The 17,946-nt window shown below is 39.3% G+C and overlaps 1 protein-coding gene across 2 annotated transcripts in view; it reads right to left on the bottom strand.

The window, feature by feature from the left end:
- The window catches only part of SUPT3H (SPT3 homolog, SAGA and STAGA complex component), a gene marked incomplete at its 3' end in the record, with an annotated part of 513,397 nt that overhangs the window by 94,550 nt on the left and 400,901 nt on the right, over positions 1-17,946 (bottom strand). For both annotated transcript variants that reach the window (XM_080664742.1, XM_080664741.1), the window contains exon 7: positions 5,173-5,248. In XM_080664742.1, the coding sequence (XP_080520868.1) occupies positions 5,173-5,248 (76 nt within the window). The remainder of the gene's footprint in view (positions 1-5,172; positions 5,249-17,946) is intronic.

Here is a 17,946-nt window from a genome sequence, read left to right as displayed (position 1 = left end):
AGAGTTACTTGCTTCCCATAACTTGAACTTATTATTGGGGGGGGGGGACCCTGCAAGAAAAAAAAACACCTGTGATGAAAAAAGGAATGTACAGAAATTGTACTTATAATACCTTTCAACATGTGTCTCTTATTAGAATAGGCTTAAGGTAGCGAATTTAGAATTAAACAGAATAAACTGATATCTGGCCTGATCTAATACTGTGGTTACACTTTCCTTGTTACAAAGATGTCCAAATTCTTAAACCTGACTCTCAAAACCATCTGGACTAATCCAACCTGCCTTTATATTATTCCCTATGAAAATGTCACCTGGCCTTGAGTATAAACCCCCTGTGTTTAACCCTGTTCCTTTCCCTCCATGGACTGCCCCCCTATCATTCTTTATTCATATGAATCCTGCCCATACAGACCAAAGATATAGTTCCCCACTCTAGTCATTTACTGAATACTTATCAGCTATCCTTTCATGACTGTTTATAGTTTCTAAAACCGTATTATAAGTTCTTTGTGGGCAAACACCATGGGTCTGTCTCTCAGTATATCTAACAATAAAATTCACAGGGAACCTTCTATAAAATCTCTCTAAAGTGCCACAGTGCTAAGCAGAGTCTAACTAGATACAGGGCCTTCATTAGATATTACTAATTTAACTATTAACCTAGAGGGAAAAGATTGATAATGAAGATTTTATCATGTCTATAACATAATCGTCTTTAAAAAACCCCAACAATTATTCTTTTGATTAATCTGGTCCCACAGGTCTATAAAACACTTAACAGTAACTCAAAGCATGATGTTTTGATCCTCACAGATACTGTCTTCATGGATTCCACATACAGAAGAGTTTTTTCCTAAATAAATCACAAAAGACCTTAAGTCCTGCTATCGAAGCGCATATGCAAAGTTGTCAACTGTGGCAGAATTATGGTAATCCCCCTTAAAGCTATCTCCCTAAAGTAACCAATCTTCCAAATACTCTCTGACATGCAACATTCCATCTAACTAGTAAGCTGCAATAGCTCACGAACACTTGTTTAACATATGCGGAATACTTCTGAAGTTAACGTTAACAGGCAGCAATTTGGCAAGATCAATAAAATGTACCTTATTCATTTCTCCCTCTGACAGATTGTTCAAAACACAGAGACAGATATCTTGTGACTATGCTCTAAAAATTTTATTTTAGAAGTGAGAGAAAGAATAGTTCGTAGTATTCCATCAGATCTGTTCACCTAAGGCAACAGAATTAGAACTTTCTCTCTAGATTTTAAGCACTGAGAATACAGGGACAAGAATCATGTGTCCACCATTATATTCCCAGCCCCCAGAACAGTGCCTGGTATTAGCAGACTCACAATAAATATTTCTAGGAGAAATTATTGAAAGAATAAACAACAAACAAACAAATGAAAGACATTTCTTCAACGGAAGGGTAGGCTGCAAACCTTTTTATACATCCAAAATAGCCACAGGGGTCCCATACACCCACTTGGGTAACTGCTATTCCAGCAGCAGGTGAAGATGCTCTGAGCTAATTCCCTCCCTGTCATCTGGAGCAAAACTGCTCAGAGATGGACCCTCTCAGGGTATTGTTGGTTCCAGAAAAGGAGGCACAGAGGCTCTGAGTCATGATAGTTTGTTTCCATCAGGAAGTGAGGGAGCATCAGAATGGATGAGTTCCTTCTCCTACACCCCTCTTCTCGATATATGAGGAGAAAAGGCAACCCTGGACACGGATCAACATTTAAATAGAATCCTGAAAAGTTGAACGTTCTTAGGATTATTAGCTTTCTCATACTACCTGGGTTTTCAGCCCATGCTGGACAACCTTATATAATAATTTCACATAAAAATTTGAAGTTAGTCCTCATACATTTTTTATCTTTCTCATCAGTGATCACTAGATCACTAGCAAAACTCAAGTTTCTCCCAATTTTCCATTTTCTCCTCCCTGCATACTATTCTATTATTTCTAGCTCATCCCTTCTCACTGGTCTTTTCATTCCTGATCCTTCCCACAGAGCCTCTGTAATGCTTAGGTCACTCTGGAAATTCTCCCACAACTTTAATCTCTTCAAAATCACTGTTCTTTGAGTTACTTGAGAACAGTCTTCCTTAGAGGGCATGGTTTTCCCTGGGATCTTTTATAGTAGAGGTTCTTTCTTTCTTTCCTTCTATAAATATTCATTGGTCAGCTGCGGATTGCTAGCCTTTAGAGTTCCCCATATACCAGAGGGCCTGGAGGTAATACATCTTTGTTCTCTTAGTTTCTCCCACAGGGAAAATATAGAACAAGTAGATAGAATTCTTACCAACAATGCAGGCTAAAAGACAATGGAATCATGTTTTAACAAATAACGACTAGTCTACAATTTTCTACCCAACTAAACTATCATTTCAATATGAGGAAAAGCCCAGCTGGTGTGGCTCAGTGGCTGAGTATCAACCTATGAACCGAGAGATCACCGATTCAATTCCCAGTCAGGGCACATGCCTGGGTTGCAGGCTCGATCCCCATCAGGGGGCGTGCAGGAGTCAGCTGATAGATGGTTTTCTCTCACGGATGTTTCTGTCTCTGTATCCCTCTTCCTTCCTCTCTCTCTCTCTCTCAAAAAAAAAAACCACAACAATAAATATGAAGGGAAAAGAAAGCCATTTTAAGACAAAAATGAGTGCTTTAACAAGACTGAGAAGGCAAGTTTATATACTTACCAACTTTAAAAAAATTTAACTCAGGGATGTATATTAAAACATTAAAGGTGACAACTAAAATAATTGAAATAGGATACATAATAGCCAAACTGGTTAAGGAAAATGGAATGAATAAAACTCAATTGGTCCAACAGAAGAAAGAAAAGGAAGAAAAGTAAATAAAAAAGCACAGTAAATTTAAAAGACAAAACAAGACAGCATATATAAACCCAGATTATAATTACATCTAAATTAAATTCATCAATTAAAATACAAAGAAACCCTCAGATTGACTAAAAAGAAAACCTAGATATTTGTTTACAAAATCCACATATTAAACAAAAGGTTGAAAGAAAGGGATTGGGAAAAGATTTATCAAATTATAACTGAATTAAAGCTTTGTAATTAAAATTAATATCAGACTTTAAAAGACTTTAAGGGAAACAACTATTGACATATAAATATAAAACAAAAGACTAGTGAATTTGACCAGTATCCCAATTCTACAACTTAACCTTAGCCTATAAAGTCATAGACTTGTTATCTTAAAATCCATCAGTAGCCCTGGCCGATGTGGCTCAGTTGGCTGCAGCATTGTCCTGTACACCAAAATGTGGCAGGTTTGATTCCAGGTCAGGGCTCATACCCATGTTGCGTGCAGCAGGCAAAAGATCTATGTTTTTCTCTCTCACATCAATGTCTCTCTCTCTCTCTCCCCCTCCCTCCCTCCTTCTTTGCCCTACCTTCCCTTCCTCTCTCTAAGATCAATTAAAAAAATATTTTAAAGAGAGAGAAAAAAAGATAAAACACAGCAGCAGTCCCAATTCATGAATGTTATGATCAACTACTTAAGAGGACATATCTATCACAGTTTCTATATCCCAGTAGTTTATCAGAAGGGGAGGAAGGAAGAGAGCCCAACAGTCTGACCAGTGTGGGTATCAGCTCTGAATCTGCTGCCCCCTTGGATTCAGCATTCCTAACCACAACACTTTGGCATATAAAACAGATTCTCCCACTAAGGTTTCATAATGAAGCACCCATGGGTAACATATAAAGAAACATTTTTAAAGGCCCTAGTCTCTCTTATTTAAATTAAAAAAAAATTTAAGCATAATATACTGTTTATACTATACTTATTTTGTAAAGAAAGAAAATATATTAACTTTTAACCTGATACAGTCTATTATTGAATTACAAACAAAAAAGTGGAGTTATTAAAACTCTAATTATCAAATAAAAGATGTATTAGAACACTTCAATGACTATATGTTTTAATGTGAAAATAGCACTTCTGTTCCTTTAAGTGAAATAAATTTAAAATATGATTTTAAAAAATAGTTCAATAGCACTAAACGTTACTTTATGAACTGGAGATTTATACTTATAAAAGACTTGAATGCCATTTTTAAACCTAAAAATTACTATACAAAAACCTTTCATTTGCTGAAATTGCCATGATCTGAAGTGTCATTTACTTAATGCTTCACAGATGTATGATGCCAAATTGTTAGTCAGACTGCAAAGTATATTTAGTTAGGAAAAAAATCGTCCAAAACATGTTTTCCTATATTTTACTGACATTTACATGCGGCACTATTTGAAATGTGTCATTTATTTGCACTTTATGATCTATAAATGAAGCTCTCATTTTCTTTTTCCAACTTAAATACGTTGTTATTGTGACCACATAATAGCTCTTTGTTTAAAGACACCATTGTGTGTATAATCCCTCAAACCAGGGTCATGTGCTACTTTGTCAGATTTTTAACTGGACTTTTCATCACACTTACTCTTTGACCTTTACCCCAAGAGTCTTAGTCATCACTGAACTGTTACTCGGAGGATGTTTTGCTACACAATTGAGCCCACTATTTATCACAGGCCTTAATGTACTTGTAGTAAGCCTGTGTGCATTGTCGGGACAGCACTAATTTACCACCAGGTCAGTATTACAAGAGCACAAATAAAGAATTTGGCTAACAGTTACGGACAAAGATGGAAGAGACCATTGGTCTGTCCTGTGGCAATATGAGTATGCGTAAATAAATGGAAAATTTGGTATCTATTAATATGTATAAAGGGCCTTTAAATGTCATGACTGTACCAAGAGAGTCCATTATGGATCAAGTACAATCAGCAATACTAGAGTAAATATGACTAAGAAACTGAAATGAAAAATGGGCATATTAAGACAAAGGAATTTTTCTGACTAAAACCTATGTGAATAATTAACATAGCTCTCTGTGTATTACTCAGACCCTTTAAAATCTCTTACTACTATTAATTGTAAAACAGTAGAGTGGGGTAAAATCTTTTATAGGCTCCCCAACAATGCAGAGGCTGTTTCTGTAGCAGTTATAACTATCCATATATTAAATTCACCAATTTCCAAGGAACAGATTGTGTCATACTTTGCTATATCTGTAACACACACTCTCTTAAACATATAATGAAGTAAAGTTAAAGGCTTACTTACAGAAACTCAATTGTCGACTTTCACAGAATTCTGCATATTGGGTTGAATCCATAATTCGAGTTTGTCTTTCTGCTCTCTAATAGATAAAAATAAAAAGGCACAAAAATACTTTGAAAGCAACTAGACTATTGTATATGTTTTCACAGCTAAAACTTAGAATTGAAGTTCCATGTTCCTTGCCTTACTCTTGGCGAATAGATTAGCACTACCCAAAATATCATGACACATAAAATTAAAGGTAACAGTTTTGAAGCTTGTTTCTTTTGGAAATAAAGTTTAAAATACCATTTTCCACTCCTCTGTTATTGTCATTATAGTGGAAGAAGAAACCAAAGGACCTCACTTCTCAGATTGTGCACTTCTAAATTTTCTAAACTGTACCCTCTTTTAATTAAAAGAAAAAAAAAAAAGAAAGAAAACTGTGAGAAGACAATAACCAGTCACATAGGAAAATTGTTATTAATGATTACGGTCCATCTGCCCTGAAGCTGGGATTTTAAAATATTAAATAGGAGTCAACAAATGGGATCCATAGATTTCCCTTCAGTTAGAACATGGAGCCAGAGCTAACAAATCCATATTTTAAATTGCAAAGAAAATAAAGAAAAAGGTAAACACAACACAAATCCTTTCATCTGAGTCCAGGTATGACTCACAGTTTGGTATAGCTTCACTCGTGGGTTTCTGATTCAGTAGAGCAGATGTTTGCTGCTTCATTGTCCCACACGAGGTAGGATAATTATAATTCACCCACAGTTTGGTGGGAAAGAATACGACCGCTTCCGCTTCCTTGGCAAGGGAAGCATTTTGAAATGAGACAGGCTGGTACTTCTTGGAATGAATTTCTGGCCAGTAAAGGAAAAAAATTCCCTGAGATTTTAATTTTTTTTTCTGCTTTGGAAGGACTTTCAGCAAGTTTTCTTTATCATAGTTGTTGGAGTACATAAGTACCACTTACAATGTCTATGGATATTTTTATATCTTTTTAAACTAAAATTATTCTGTTTTTCATTTCATTTGATTGGGGGAGTGATCAACTTAACTCCAATGATATATCAGTTGATGGGATGAGTAATGGTACACTAGTTTCGGCTCAATACAGAAAAGATATACATGGGGTTGTGGGAGGCAAGTTAACATTTACTAACTACTGTAGTTCCTTCTAAGACCATTGAGTATTTTCCCCCTTCTTTCTCTTCCTTCCCTCCCTCTCTTTTTTCTTTCCTTTCTAATCTCTCTCACACATACAAACACATATATGCATTGACACAAACCAAGACTTTAGTTTATTTACCCTGTAGTTCAAGGATCCTTTCTGAGCACATGCAAGTAAATATTACACACACACACACACACACACACACACGCACGCGTGTGTGTGTGTGTGTGTGTGTGCATCCTCGTGTGTGGATACGAAACATCATGGTCCTTAAGGGTACAATACTTGGTGAATTTTTATGCACTTAGAAGTATTTTTTGATATGTGAATGCATGATTTAGTTTTGTCCTTTTTAAACGTATCTAAAACAACATTTTTTGCTACTGGAGAACAGGAAGTAAGGAAGGGGTAATTTTTGTGTTTTGAACATAAATTAATTACTATTGTGTTTATTAAAACTTTGAAGGCTGATAATACTCTATCATGTCTGTTTGTCTGTCTGAGTTTGACTATAGTAGGAACTTCTCAGGTTTGAATTTCTGGAAAATATCTGACACGGTAAATAAACAAACATTCACAGAATGAACAAGTGCTACCAGTTTAGTCTGAATCCGGGAAAATGGCTATCACCATAACGTAGCCAGCCTTTTAAATAGTGATTATCTAGCATTACTATTGGTCTTCTTTGCTACTTTCCAGCTAGGCAGCCTCATCCACCCAACAGGTGCTGGACAGAAAGGGCTTAGATAAGCACGAAAAAGACAAAGTTCTGAACGAGATCCTTAAGATGAACTTTTCTTCTACCAAGTTGAATAATCAAGATTTGACTTTTACAACTATGCTTAGGTCACTGATGTCCCAGCAGTAAGGATTTTTAGAAATGGGAGTGGGAGTACTTATCCTAAGAGGTTAAGGCTACCAGGCTGCCAGCTGTAATTGAGATGTGTAGCTAACTGCAAGATTCTGAGCCGCAAAGCCTATCATCAGACTACATTTAAGAGACACTAAAAGCCTTTCAGTGATTACAGCTAGCTTCATTCCTTTTCCACACTGTCTTCAGTGTCTGATCTCTTTTCCTCATTCAGCATCTTAGTTTGATTTCAATTCCTCTGTCACCTAAGCAGTAACCTTAGATCTCCGGAGTCCCATGAAGCTGGCCCTTGGGCAATGCATGGAACCATTCACTAAGTGCCTAGCACACAGCAAACAGTGCAAAGCAGTTGACTCAACAGCAAAGATTTATAGGCATACAAAATGATGGCATGTTAGAGCTAGAGGGTGTCTTAACTTTCACCTTGTTCCATCCTCTCATTTTTAAAAAATGTATTTTATTGATTTTTTACAGAGAGGAAGGGAAAGGGATAGAGAGTTAGAAACATCGATGAGAGAGAAACATTGATCAGCTGCTCCTGCAAACCTCCTACTGGGGATGTGCCCGCAACCAAGGAACATGCCCTTGACGGAATCGAACCTAGGACCCTTCAGTCTGCAGGCCGAAGCTCTATCCACTGAGCCAAACCAGTTAGAGCCATCCTCTCATTTTAAGGATAAGGAAATTGAGGTTCAGAGAGAAGTCAGAAGTCTAGGCCTACTGATTCCTGAGCCAGCCTAGTTTCATTATAAAAAGCTGTCTCTAACCTGTAGTCCTTTATACCTCCAATAATTTTCTTTGGAATTCTGTAAACTCTATACATTGTGTTACTAAAACATGTTCTGTAGCCCCTTTAATTAACATGCCCAAACTGTTCATGAGAAAATAAAATTAGTGGGGCTCTGACAGCCACAACCCAGGGATCACACAGTGCCGAGTGCACAGGTTGTGATGGACCTGACAGTGTACTGGATGCTGCAAAGGTGCCACAGGTGTGTGGAGTCACTGTTTCTCTTCAACCTTCTGGGAGCCACACAAGGCAGGGGCACAGGACCCCAGAGGTAGTATCTGGCTAAAAGTTGCCTTGTCCATTGACCTTGGTGCGTCATGAAAATATTATCATTTCCTATGTGAGCCACGGCCTAGAAAAGCATGCACACTGCTCAGAGCGTGGTCCAGTGAGCTCAACATGAAATCAGACCCAACCTGGGATATGAGGATGATGAGGGTGACGCCTCTCTCTTTCCCATGAATTGTTTTAAATAACCAAAAAAGAGAGACCATATGGCCTTATTGAAGAATTACCACCATTCAGCATCTGCTTATACTACCTCCTGTCCTTACACTATCACTTTAAGTCCTGGGAAAGAAAGGAAATACCTAACCTTCATGGACTCTGTGTTCTTTAAAAACAGTAACTGTGTTTTGCTTCTATAATCAAGTATTGGCCAATGTTTAGCTTGGATTTACTGGGCCTCAGTAAATGTTTGCTGGCTCGCTGAATGACTGGGCAGATGGACTGACGGATTGAGGCAAAAGAAATGCATATAAATTCTTGTTGGCTGATCTAAAATCAGAAACTATAATATCAGTAATCAAACTGTATGAATTCCAGAGAGGGTAGGTAGTCTTTTTAACCAAAGACCCATAAAAAATCAAGACACTGGCCAACGATTAAATTAAGTTTGGCTTTTATTTTCTGTGTTGTCCTATTTCCACTTTCCCTCTGCTCTATGCAGATGACCTGTTCTAATCCCCATGGAAGCACACACTGGCCGTCCTGTTTTACTCCTGCCACAGTAAAAAAATCTCTGGAAAAGATGCAAGAGGTAAAAATCACAAACCTAGTAAAACAGCATGATCAGAACAATGCCTACTCTTTACATATAGCGACATCATAACCTTTAAGATAAATAGCTAATTTAAAGCATACAGTTCATAAAGTAAAACTTGGGTCCTAAATGACCTAGTCTGTGGTATATCACTGAATCATCAGAGTAAGTTTATCATAGTGTTTATTCATACTGAACATTCTCCAATTACTCAGTGTTCTTCTGATCTCAGACTGCCACATGAATGTAAGGTCACCGCTGGGGTAGTCAGCTCCCGTATCTGCGAGTCCAGTTGTCATCTGTGAGCTCCACCCACTCCATGGCTTCTTTAGGCATCAGCAGTGCTCTTTTTCTTTCTTTCTTTCTGTTTTTTAATTAAATTTATTGGGGTGACATTGGTCAACATCAACATATAGGTTTCAGGTGTGGGTTTCTATGTTATAAAATCTGTATCTTGTACCCACCACCCAAAGTAGCAGTGCTCTTGAACACTCAAAAATGTGCTACACGCTCAGAGGTTTTTCTGAAATGGAACTTTACTAGTGTTACCGTACGGCAAAGGAATACCATACAGGGGCAGACATAGAAAAATTACTTTTGAAAGAATTACTCCTAACATTTTCTAAACACTCAACAATATTTTTAACATGAATTGGAATGGCTCTTAAAAATGTAAACCAGAATAAGTTATGTTAATTATTTACTTATCTCACTACCAAGAAGTTACAGCCTTTTCTGGTTATTGTAAAACAAATATTGTAAAAAAGGTGAATGCCATGCCAGATGAACTTTTTTTGGGGTCCTACCTAAATAAAAACAGGGAAGCAAATATCTCTACGATGCAGTACCTACTACAATTTGTGTTTGTTTAATCTTGAACACAGCAGATGCTTAGTATATATCTGTTAATTTAAATTTTTGGTTTAAAATTTTTATTTCAATTAATGTGAAACTGGTTGTATCTTTGAATAAGCCTTTCAGTGTGACAGGCAGCGTCTGCCCTGCTGACACCAGTTTGCGACCTTGCGTCCCAGGCTGGAGGACTTACGCAGCACGCAGTTCATTTCCATCCTCCAAAGGCTTTCACTGAAGTGTATGTAGGTTATAGAAGCTCTGTGCTGGCATATCTCTTGGCAGCTTTTCAAGACACATGACATTTATCTTTCCTCAGCAATACTGAATCACAGAACATAACTTTTAAACCAAGATGAAAGTTTCTTTGCTCTCACTTCCACCTCAGATTTTTTAAAAAATCTTATTTTGATTACTCTTAGAAGTCTTACATTGGAAATGCAAAGTCCTTTCTGCACGAAAAAGGCAAAATGCCAATGGTAACCTACCAGCTACTTCATGTTAGACAGAAACTCATTGCTGGACTTGTAAACTTCAGATGGAGGAGTGGTGGGCAGCAGCAGCCAGCAACCTGGCAACATGTGAATTAGGGCATGGCATGCGTGTTCATGTACATTGTGCTCTATTGGCAGCAGGACACTAACAGATCAGTGAACATCACAGAACGCTGAACAAACTGAGAAACCATATCCCTAATTCACAGTAAAGAAGAGAAGTGAGGTCAGGAAGGTTAAAGGGTTTACCAAGATTGTTGCAGAGGCAACCAGTGCCCAGGAAGGTACTGGTTCTGCTGCTGGGTCAGTTCGTAACTAAAGATTCCCCTACTCAAGAGCCAAGTGAGTCTCCTTTGAACCATTTGGTGGACTTTCATTGCCGTTATGCCGATGCTCAGTTCATCATTTGGGCCTGGAGTACTGTAACAGGTTCCTAGCTGGTTCCTTCCACATTTTTAAGCTCCCAGCCCATCTGGGCACAACAATGTTAAATAGAAACAGAGAAAAGGCCTCGGCACACAGCAAGACCTTCCCCACCTCCATCCCACACCACTTTCACTCTCTGCATCATAAACTGAAACAAATGGCTCTCACCATCAAATTCAAGCTCAAATGCTTGGTCTACTAGTATAAATACAGACATAATCTGACCCATTCTAGGTAGGCAGACATTATTCTCACTAAAATGTGACATATTCTTTGCTTTCTCTCTGTCATCCTTTGCCATATCCCTCATTGCTGTCCCCTGCCCCTCCTTCATTACTGTGCTGGCCATTTCCTCTCCCACACCCACATGGCAATTTAATGCCTTCCCTTCCAGGATAGGTACCACCTCCTCTAGAAAGTTTTCCCTGAAGGTCCCAGGTGACATGATTTCTCTCTTCTGAAACATATTTGTTCTTCTACATAGCATTATTCTCCTGCACTTTCCTATGTGTGCTACTTTTGTCTCTCCTAAGAAATTATAGCTGTAAGAATGTATTAATGGAAAAAGCAAGTTGTTAATTAGAATGTAGGCACCTAGATCCAGCTTATGTTTAAACACACAGAGACACACAACACAACGAGTGTGCAAATGTTTAGAAGCATATATATTATACTTTAAATAGTATTTATCTCTGGGGGTAGTTCCAGGAAATTTACTTTTGCAGTTACACATGTTTTAATTTTTTCTTAAGTGAATTACAATCAGAAAATAACTTTAAATAAAGAATCTTTCCCCTTGAGTTAATTTTGCTTGACTTATAGAGGTCATTAAATAAATGTCCACACACAAAAATAACCAAGAGGCAGAAAATCACAGAGAAAAGCACATGCTTGGATAGATGTTCAGAGAGACAATATGAATATGTTACTGCGATATTGAGCGAGTCAGCTCAGAATCCTGACCAATGTAATCTTCAAATCAAATGTTTATTTAAGTTTGACCCAGAATTTTCTCTGAATTATATAATTGAATAAACATATTTTGTAGCCTAAACAGTAAAGGTTTCCATTGGTGCTAATTTGTTCTCCCAGTGATTTTTATAATTTACCAATTTTGTGTGTCTAAGGTATTAAGACTGTATTAGAGTAATCATATGAAGTTTCCTAAAGAAATAACTGTGGAGTCCAGGAGGACATTCAAAGGATTTAAAAGGAATTTTGTGCTAAAAACAAGTGAGTAATTCTCAGCAAGTACAAAGCATCAGTGATTACGAAACACACAAAGGGATATTTGTGAAATTAGTTCATAACAGAGTGTTTCAAAATATTAGATTTTTGGGGCCTATATTAATCAATGTAACTATAAAAGTTTTTTATTTTCTCTATATTTTAAACTATCAAGAGTGAGAATAAATTGGTTGTATAAGGAAAATACAGTTTTTATTAAAATAAAAATACATTTAAAATTGGCTTAATGTCTGTTTAAAAATTTTAAATATGGATTTATTAAACTAGTAGTGGGGAAAATTATATGCAATAAAATATTTCCTGTCCTGGGATAGAATGTGTGCTAAGAAAAGTGTCATTTTTTTTTTCAATAACCTAGTACCATACAATCCAAAGCCGAGTTTAACTGTCAGTCTCCATGTGGTGTTAGTACTAATTTTTACTAATGTTCTCCTGAAACTGCAAACATGCTCTGTAATAACTAAGCTGGCAAATAATATGAAAAGCTATATGCATTTCTGCCCAAACTAGTTCTTAACGTAATAGAAGACTGACATCTTTTTTTATTTTCCTAATTGAGGATACTGTAACCCGTTCTTGTGGTTTTTATTTGGCTGTATCACTAAAAGTGAACATACTAGGTTAATATGTGTAAGCTCTTTAGGTATTCTGAATAACGTTCTTAAAAATTCTCATTGTTTATGTCATATCCAGATGAGCTGAGATGGCTTTGCAGTCTAGCAAATACACAAGGATATAGTTAAATATTTTGGTCATTTAGGGTAAAGCTTCACAACACTGCCTGAAAAATATGTATAGAAAGCCACTATTACACAAAATTCAGTTTATACTTTCTCTTTATTCTTGAGTTAGACTGTAGACCGTTCCATTTTGATGTAGCCAAGATCACATTCTCAAGTAGTCTAACACGTACACTGAACCGAGGCTGTCTTCACTTAGGTACAGGGAAGGTCTGGCTCCTTTAAAATAAAATGCTGCTGCGGGGAAGCCTGTCAGTGCAGCCTGGAGGGCTCTCACCATCCTCCCCAAGGATACATGGAGCTCTGCACAGAGCAAGAGAGAGCCCTGCTGAGTTTCTCAATAAGGATTTTTTTCCTTTGAAAATAAAGTTTTATCTTAGATTACTTCATCAGTTTAATTCCCTCTAAGCAAGTCCAACCAGCTGTACCTTTAAAATATATCTGGAATAAACCACTTCATCTCCTTCCACCTTCACTGCTACTGTTCTGGTCCAGGCCATCACTGCCATCTCTCCCCTGGATAACTGAATAATCTCCTAATGGACCCTCCTACCTCCACTTGTCCTCTTCTGCTACCCAACATTGCACAACAGCCAGAGTAATCTTTTAAGAAATAAAAACTGGACCGTACCATTTATGATAAAAACTTCAATAGTTTCTCCTCAAACATAGACTAAAACCCAACATCAAAAATGCTAAACACTTTCCTACCCAAGACCTTTGCATTTACCATACCTCTCTCTGTTCAGAATCTTAATCCCACATCACTGTCTGGCTTGCTTCCTCACTTCCTTCAGAGCTCTGTTCAAAGATCACTTTTTCAGGGAAGCTTTATGGTCACTTTATATATAACTAGAGGCCTGGTGCACGAAATTTGTGCATAGGGTTGGGGTGGGAGGGGGGAGGTTCCCCTCAGCCCAGCCTCCACCCTCTCTAATCCGGGACCCCTTGGGGGATGTCTGACTGCCAGTTTCAGCCCCATCCCAGCCTAAACCGCAGTCGGACATCCCTCTCACAATCCTGGACCGCTGGCTCCTAATTGCTCACCTGCCTGCCTGCCTGGTTGCCCCTAACTGCCCCCCCCCCGCCGACCTAGTCACCCCTCACTGCCCCCCCCCACCAGCCTAATCGTCCCCAACTGCCCCCCCTGCTGGCCTTGTCACCAGCAACTGCAAACCCCCTCTCCCCCCTCTGGCCTGGTCGCCCCTAACTGCCCCCCCCCTTGCCAGCCTGGTTGCCTCTTACTTCCTCCCCACTGGCCTGGTCGCCCCCAACTGCCCCCCTATGCTGGCCTGGTTGCCCCCAACTGCCCCCCCCTCCGGCTGGCCTGGTCACCCCCAACTGCTCCCCCTGCCAGCCTGGTTGTCCCACGCAGCCTGCTCTTCAGTCGTTTGGTCGTCCCTCACTAACCCCCGCCAGCCTGGTCATCCCACGCAGCCTGCTTGTTCAGTCGTTTGGTCATCCCTCACTAACCCTCCTGCCAGCCTGGTCACCACACACAGCCTGCTTGTTCATTCATTTGGTCGACCCTCACTAACCCCTGCCAGCCTGGTCATCCCACGCAGCCAGCTTGTTCAGTCGTTTGGTCATCCCTCACTAACCCTCCTGCCAGCCTGGTCACCACACACAGCCTGCTTGTTCAGTCGTTTGGTTATCCCTCACTAACCCTCCTGCCAGCCTGGTCACCACACACAGCCTGCTTGTTCAGTCGTTTGGTTATCCCTCACTAACCCTCCTGCCAGCCTGGTCACCACACACAGCCTGCTTGTTCATTCATTTGGTTGACCCTCACTAACCCCCCTGCCAGCCTGGTCATCCCATGCAGTCTGCTTGTTCAGTCATTTGGTCATCCCTCACTAACCCTCCTGCCAGCCTGGTCACCACACACAGCCTGCTTGTTCATTCATTTGGTTGACCCTCACTAACCCCTGCCAGCCTGGTCATCCCACGCAGCCAGCTTGTTCAGTCGTTTGGTCATCCCTCACTAACCCTCCTGCCAGCCTGGTCACCACACACAGCCTGCTTGTTCAGTCGTTTGGTTATCCCTCACTAACCCTCCTGCCAGCCTGGTCACCACACACAGCCTGCTTGTTCAGTCGTTTGGTCATCCCTCACTAACCCCCCTGCCAGCCTGGTCATCCCATGCAGTCTGCTTGTTCAGTCATTTGGTCATCCCTCACTAACCCTCCTGCCAGCCTGGTCACCACACACAGCCTGCTTGTTCAGTCGTTTGGTTATCCCTCACTAACCCTCCTGCCAGCCTGGTCACCACACACAGCCTGCTTGTTCAGTCGTTTGGTTATCCCTCACTAACCCTCCTGCCAGCCTGGTCACCACACACAGCCTGCTTGTTCAGTCGTTTGGTCGTCCTCACTAAACCCCCTGCTGGCCTGGTTGTAGGCAGCCATCTTGTGAGAGCGTGAGGGCTAATTTGCATGTCACCTCTTTATTATATAGGATAGCAGCTCCCCCCAAGTCACTCTCTATCCATACCCTGCTTCATTTTTCTTCATAACTCTTTATACCATCCACCACAATTATATTATGTATTTATTTGTTGATTGTCTAGTTCTCCCCAAGTATAACGTAACTTCCTTGATGGAGAAACTAAGTCTATTTTATTCACTGCTAAATCCCCAAAGCCTCTTACAGAGCTTGACACAGTACGTATTTCATAAGCATTGGTGGAATGAATTCATTTATTTTTCCCCTACATTCTATATCACATAAAGTGAATATCTCTAAGGCAGGGTTTCTAAATCTTGACATTATTGACATCTTGGGCTGAAGAACTCTTTGTTGTGGGGACTGTCCTGGGCACTATAGTAGGGTGTTAAACAGCACAGCATCTCTGACCTCTACCTACTAGAAGCCAAGAGCCTGTGCCTACTATTCTCTGGTTTGTGAAAACCAGAATTGTCTTCAAACATTGCCAAATGTTCCCTGGGGGCAAAAATCACGTCCAAATGAGAACCATGAGTCTAAGGGGCAGGGGACTAACACTGGGCAACTCTACCCTATGTGTCAGATGCCTGCGTGGTCCTAAACATGACCTCTTCTAATTCTTCCAGATAGGACTGAATTGCAGGGAAATACTGCAGATATGATTCCTATTTTAAAAATGAAGAAACTATGGCTCAGATATATTAAGTAACTTGGCTGAGGTTACTAAGCAGGTAAGGTGTGCTGCAACCTGAAGCCAGGTCTGTTTTACTCCAAAGTCTATGCTCTTTTTACTACATGAACCTCATAAGTCAAAGTGTCAAAAGCAGAGATACTCTGACAGAGGTGAGGGAAGGGGATTAGAGTCCTCCAGTTTTCTTTCTCCTCTGACAGGTATTTCTCAATGAAACACCCAAAACTGTAGAACAGAATGAAAACCACCGGCCCTTCAAGGAACCAGCACTGCCTGCCTCCCTTTATATCTGGTTTCAAAACAGAGGCCATTTCACATGGGGGACGCACAGCATAAGATACTGAAGGAACACTAATCCCTACACCTTAGTCAGAGTGATCTTTAAAATGTAATCATGTCCTACATTTCTATCAACTGCCTCCTTGCTTCTGGTATCGTGGTCTGTTGCAACAATGACGGGCTTTTCTGTGGAGCACGTATGAAGGAGTGCTCCTGACACATAGACCCGAACAAATGCTGCTACTTTCAACCCTCCTGAGCCAATATAGTAAGACCCTCACCTCTAATCAGAATCCTGCCCCTGTGTGAAAGCTGCAATAGTGCTTCCAGAAATGTTTAGGGCTGTAGAGATAACTGGCTCATGGAAGGATTACAATGACCAGTTATAGTCTTCATTACCTATAATATACAGTATGTTGATAGTTTCACTCTCTAGAAAATATTTATAAAATATTTTAAAAACTGGCTCTTCATATATTGAACCTTAAGCATTCTAACTAAGAAGGTATTCATTTAGAAATTTTCAATTGCAGGAAAATACAGCTGTAAACAAACTGTGAAAGAGATGCAGATGTCAAAAGATGTTTAACAGTAAATCTGAATCACACATGTTTTAAAAATTCAACAAGAAGAAAGATGACACTATGAAAAGATGAACAATGAAGTCCATTACATTACACACCAGTGAAGAAATGAAGTCACCAGTCTAGAAAAATCCTCAAGGGAAGATATTATGAAGGAAAAATAGGCTTTTACAACTGGACACCATGTGAGTTAAGATTAGAAACCAAAGAAACCAAATGAAATTGTTCCCCTAAAGAGAATGTTCTTAATCATTTTAAAGCTGAAGTTTCTTTTCTCGTCATTAGCTGAGTTGTTTTCATGAGTCAGAAATGAGCAAGTTCATCAATAGAAATCTGCCACAGAGACTGATCTAGCTGAAAGCACGAGTTATCACAAAACAAAAGAACACGATTTCCTGAGTATGCCAAAACTTAATCGCTGAACAACACACACAACAGAAACAGACTTGACCAAATACGACTATAGTGAGAATACAATAGAGAATAATGAGATACAACTGCTATCCTAATTGTGTTGCTTCAAATGTAATAAATGCAAATTCCTCAATACTTAACAGGAAGTAGCAGAAATGTCTACACATTCAGAAAATTAATGTCTACTTTCAATTCTTATCTTTAAAAGTCTACCTAATTAAAAATAAACAAAAACAGAAATCATCTTGAAAATAATTGTGGGTTCAAAATCCTTGAAAGATAAAGACCTGGGGAAACTTATCTCGCAGAGAAGCTCTGGCTGCTCCTTAACTGGGTCTTTCAAAGTAGCCTGGATACTGGGGCAGCCTCTGGGGCTTCAAAGAATGCAGAATAGCAAAATCCCCTGGAATCACAAATGCAAAACCTGTAATTATGGTTATTTAACAAAATGGTTTCTGTTAAGATATTTGATGATGAAATTCCCTTCCTCAGATGTCAGTGCCCAAATGTTAATCAGCCTTTACTCATGAGTAAATGTATTCTAACTGTTATTTGATTAAATGTCAGTAGCCATTAGGCCCAGTTCTTAAGTAAGAAGGCTTAATGAAGGAATGACACAGAGGGTGTGGAATGGATTACAAAGAAAGATGAAGAAAGGAGAATTGTTTCAGTAACTTGGTGATGTGAGGCAGTGCTTCACCTTAAATAAAGTAACCACAAAACCTTTAAAGAAGCAGAG

This window comes from Plecotus auritus, assembly GCF_963455305.1.
Source record: "Plecotus auritus genome assembly, chromosome: 4".
In the NCBI taxonomy this organism is placed as follows: Eukaryota; Metazoa; Chordata; class Mammalia; order Chiroptera; family Vespertilionidae; genus Plecotus; species Plecotus auritus.
This window is presented reverse-complemented; position numbering and strand designations above follow the sequence as displayed.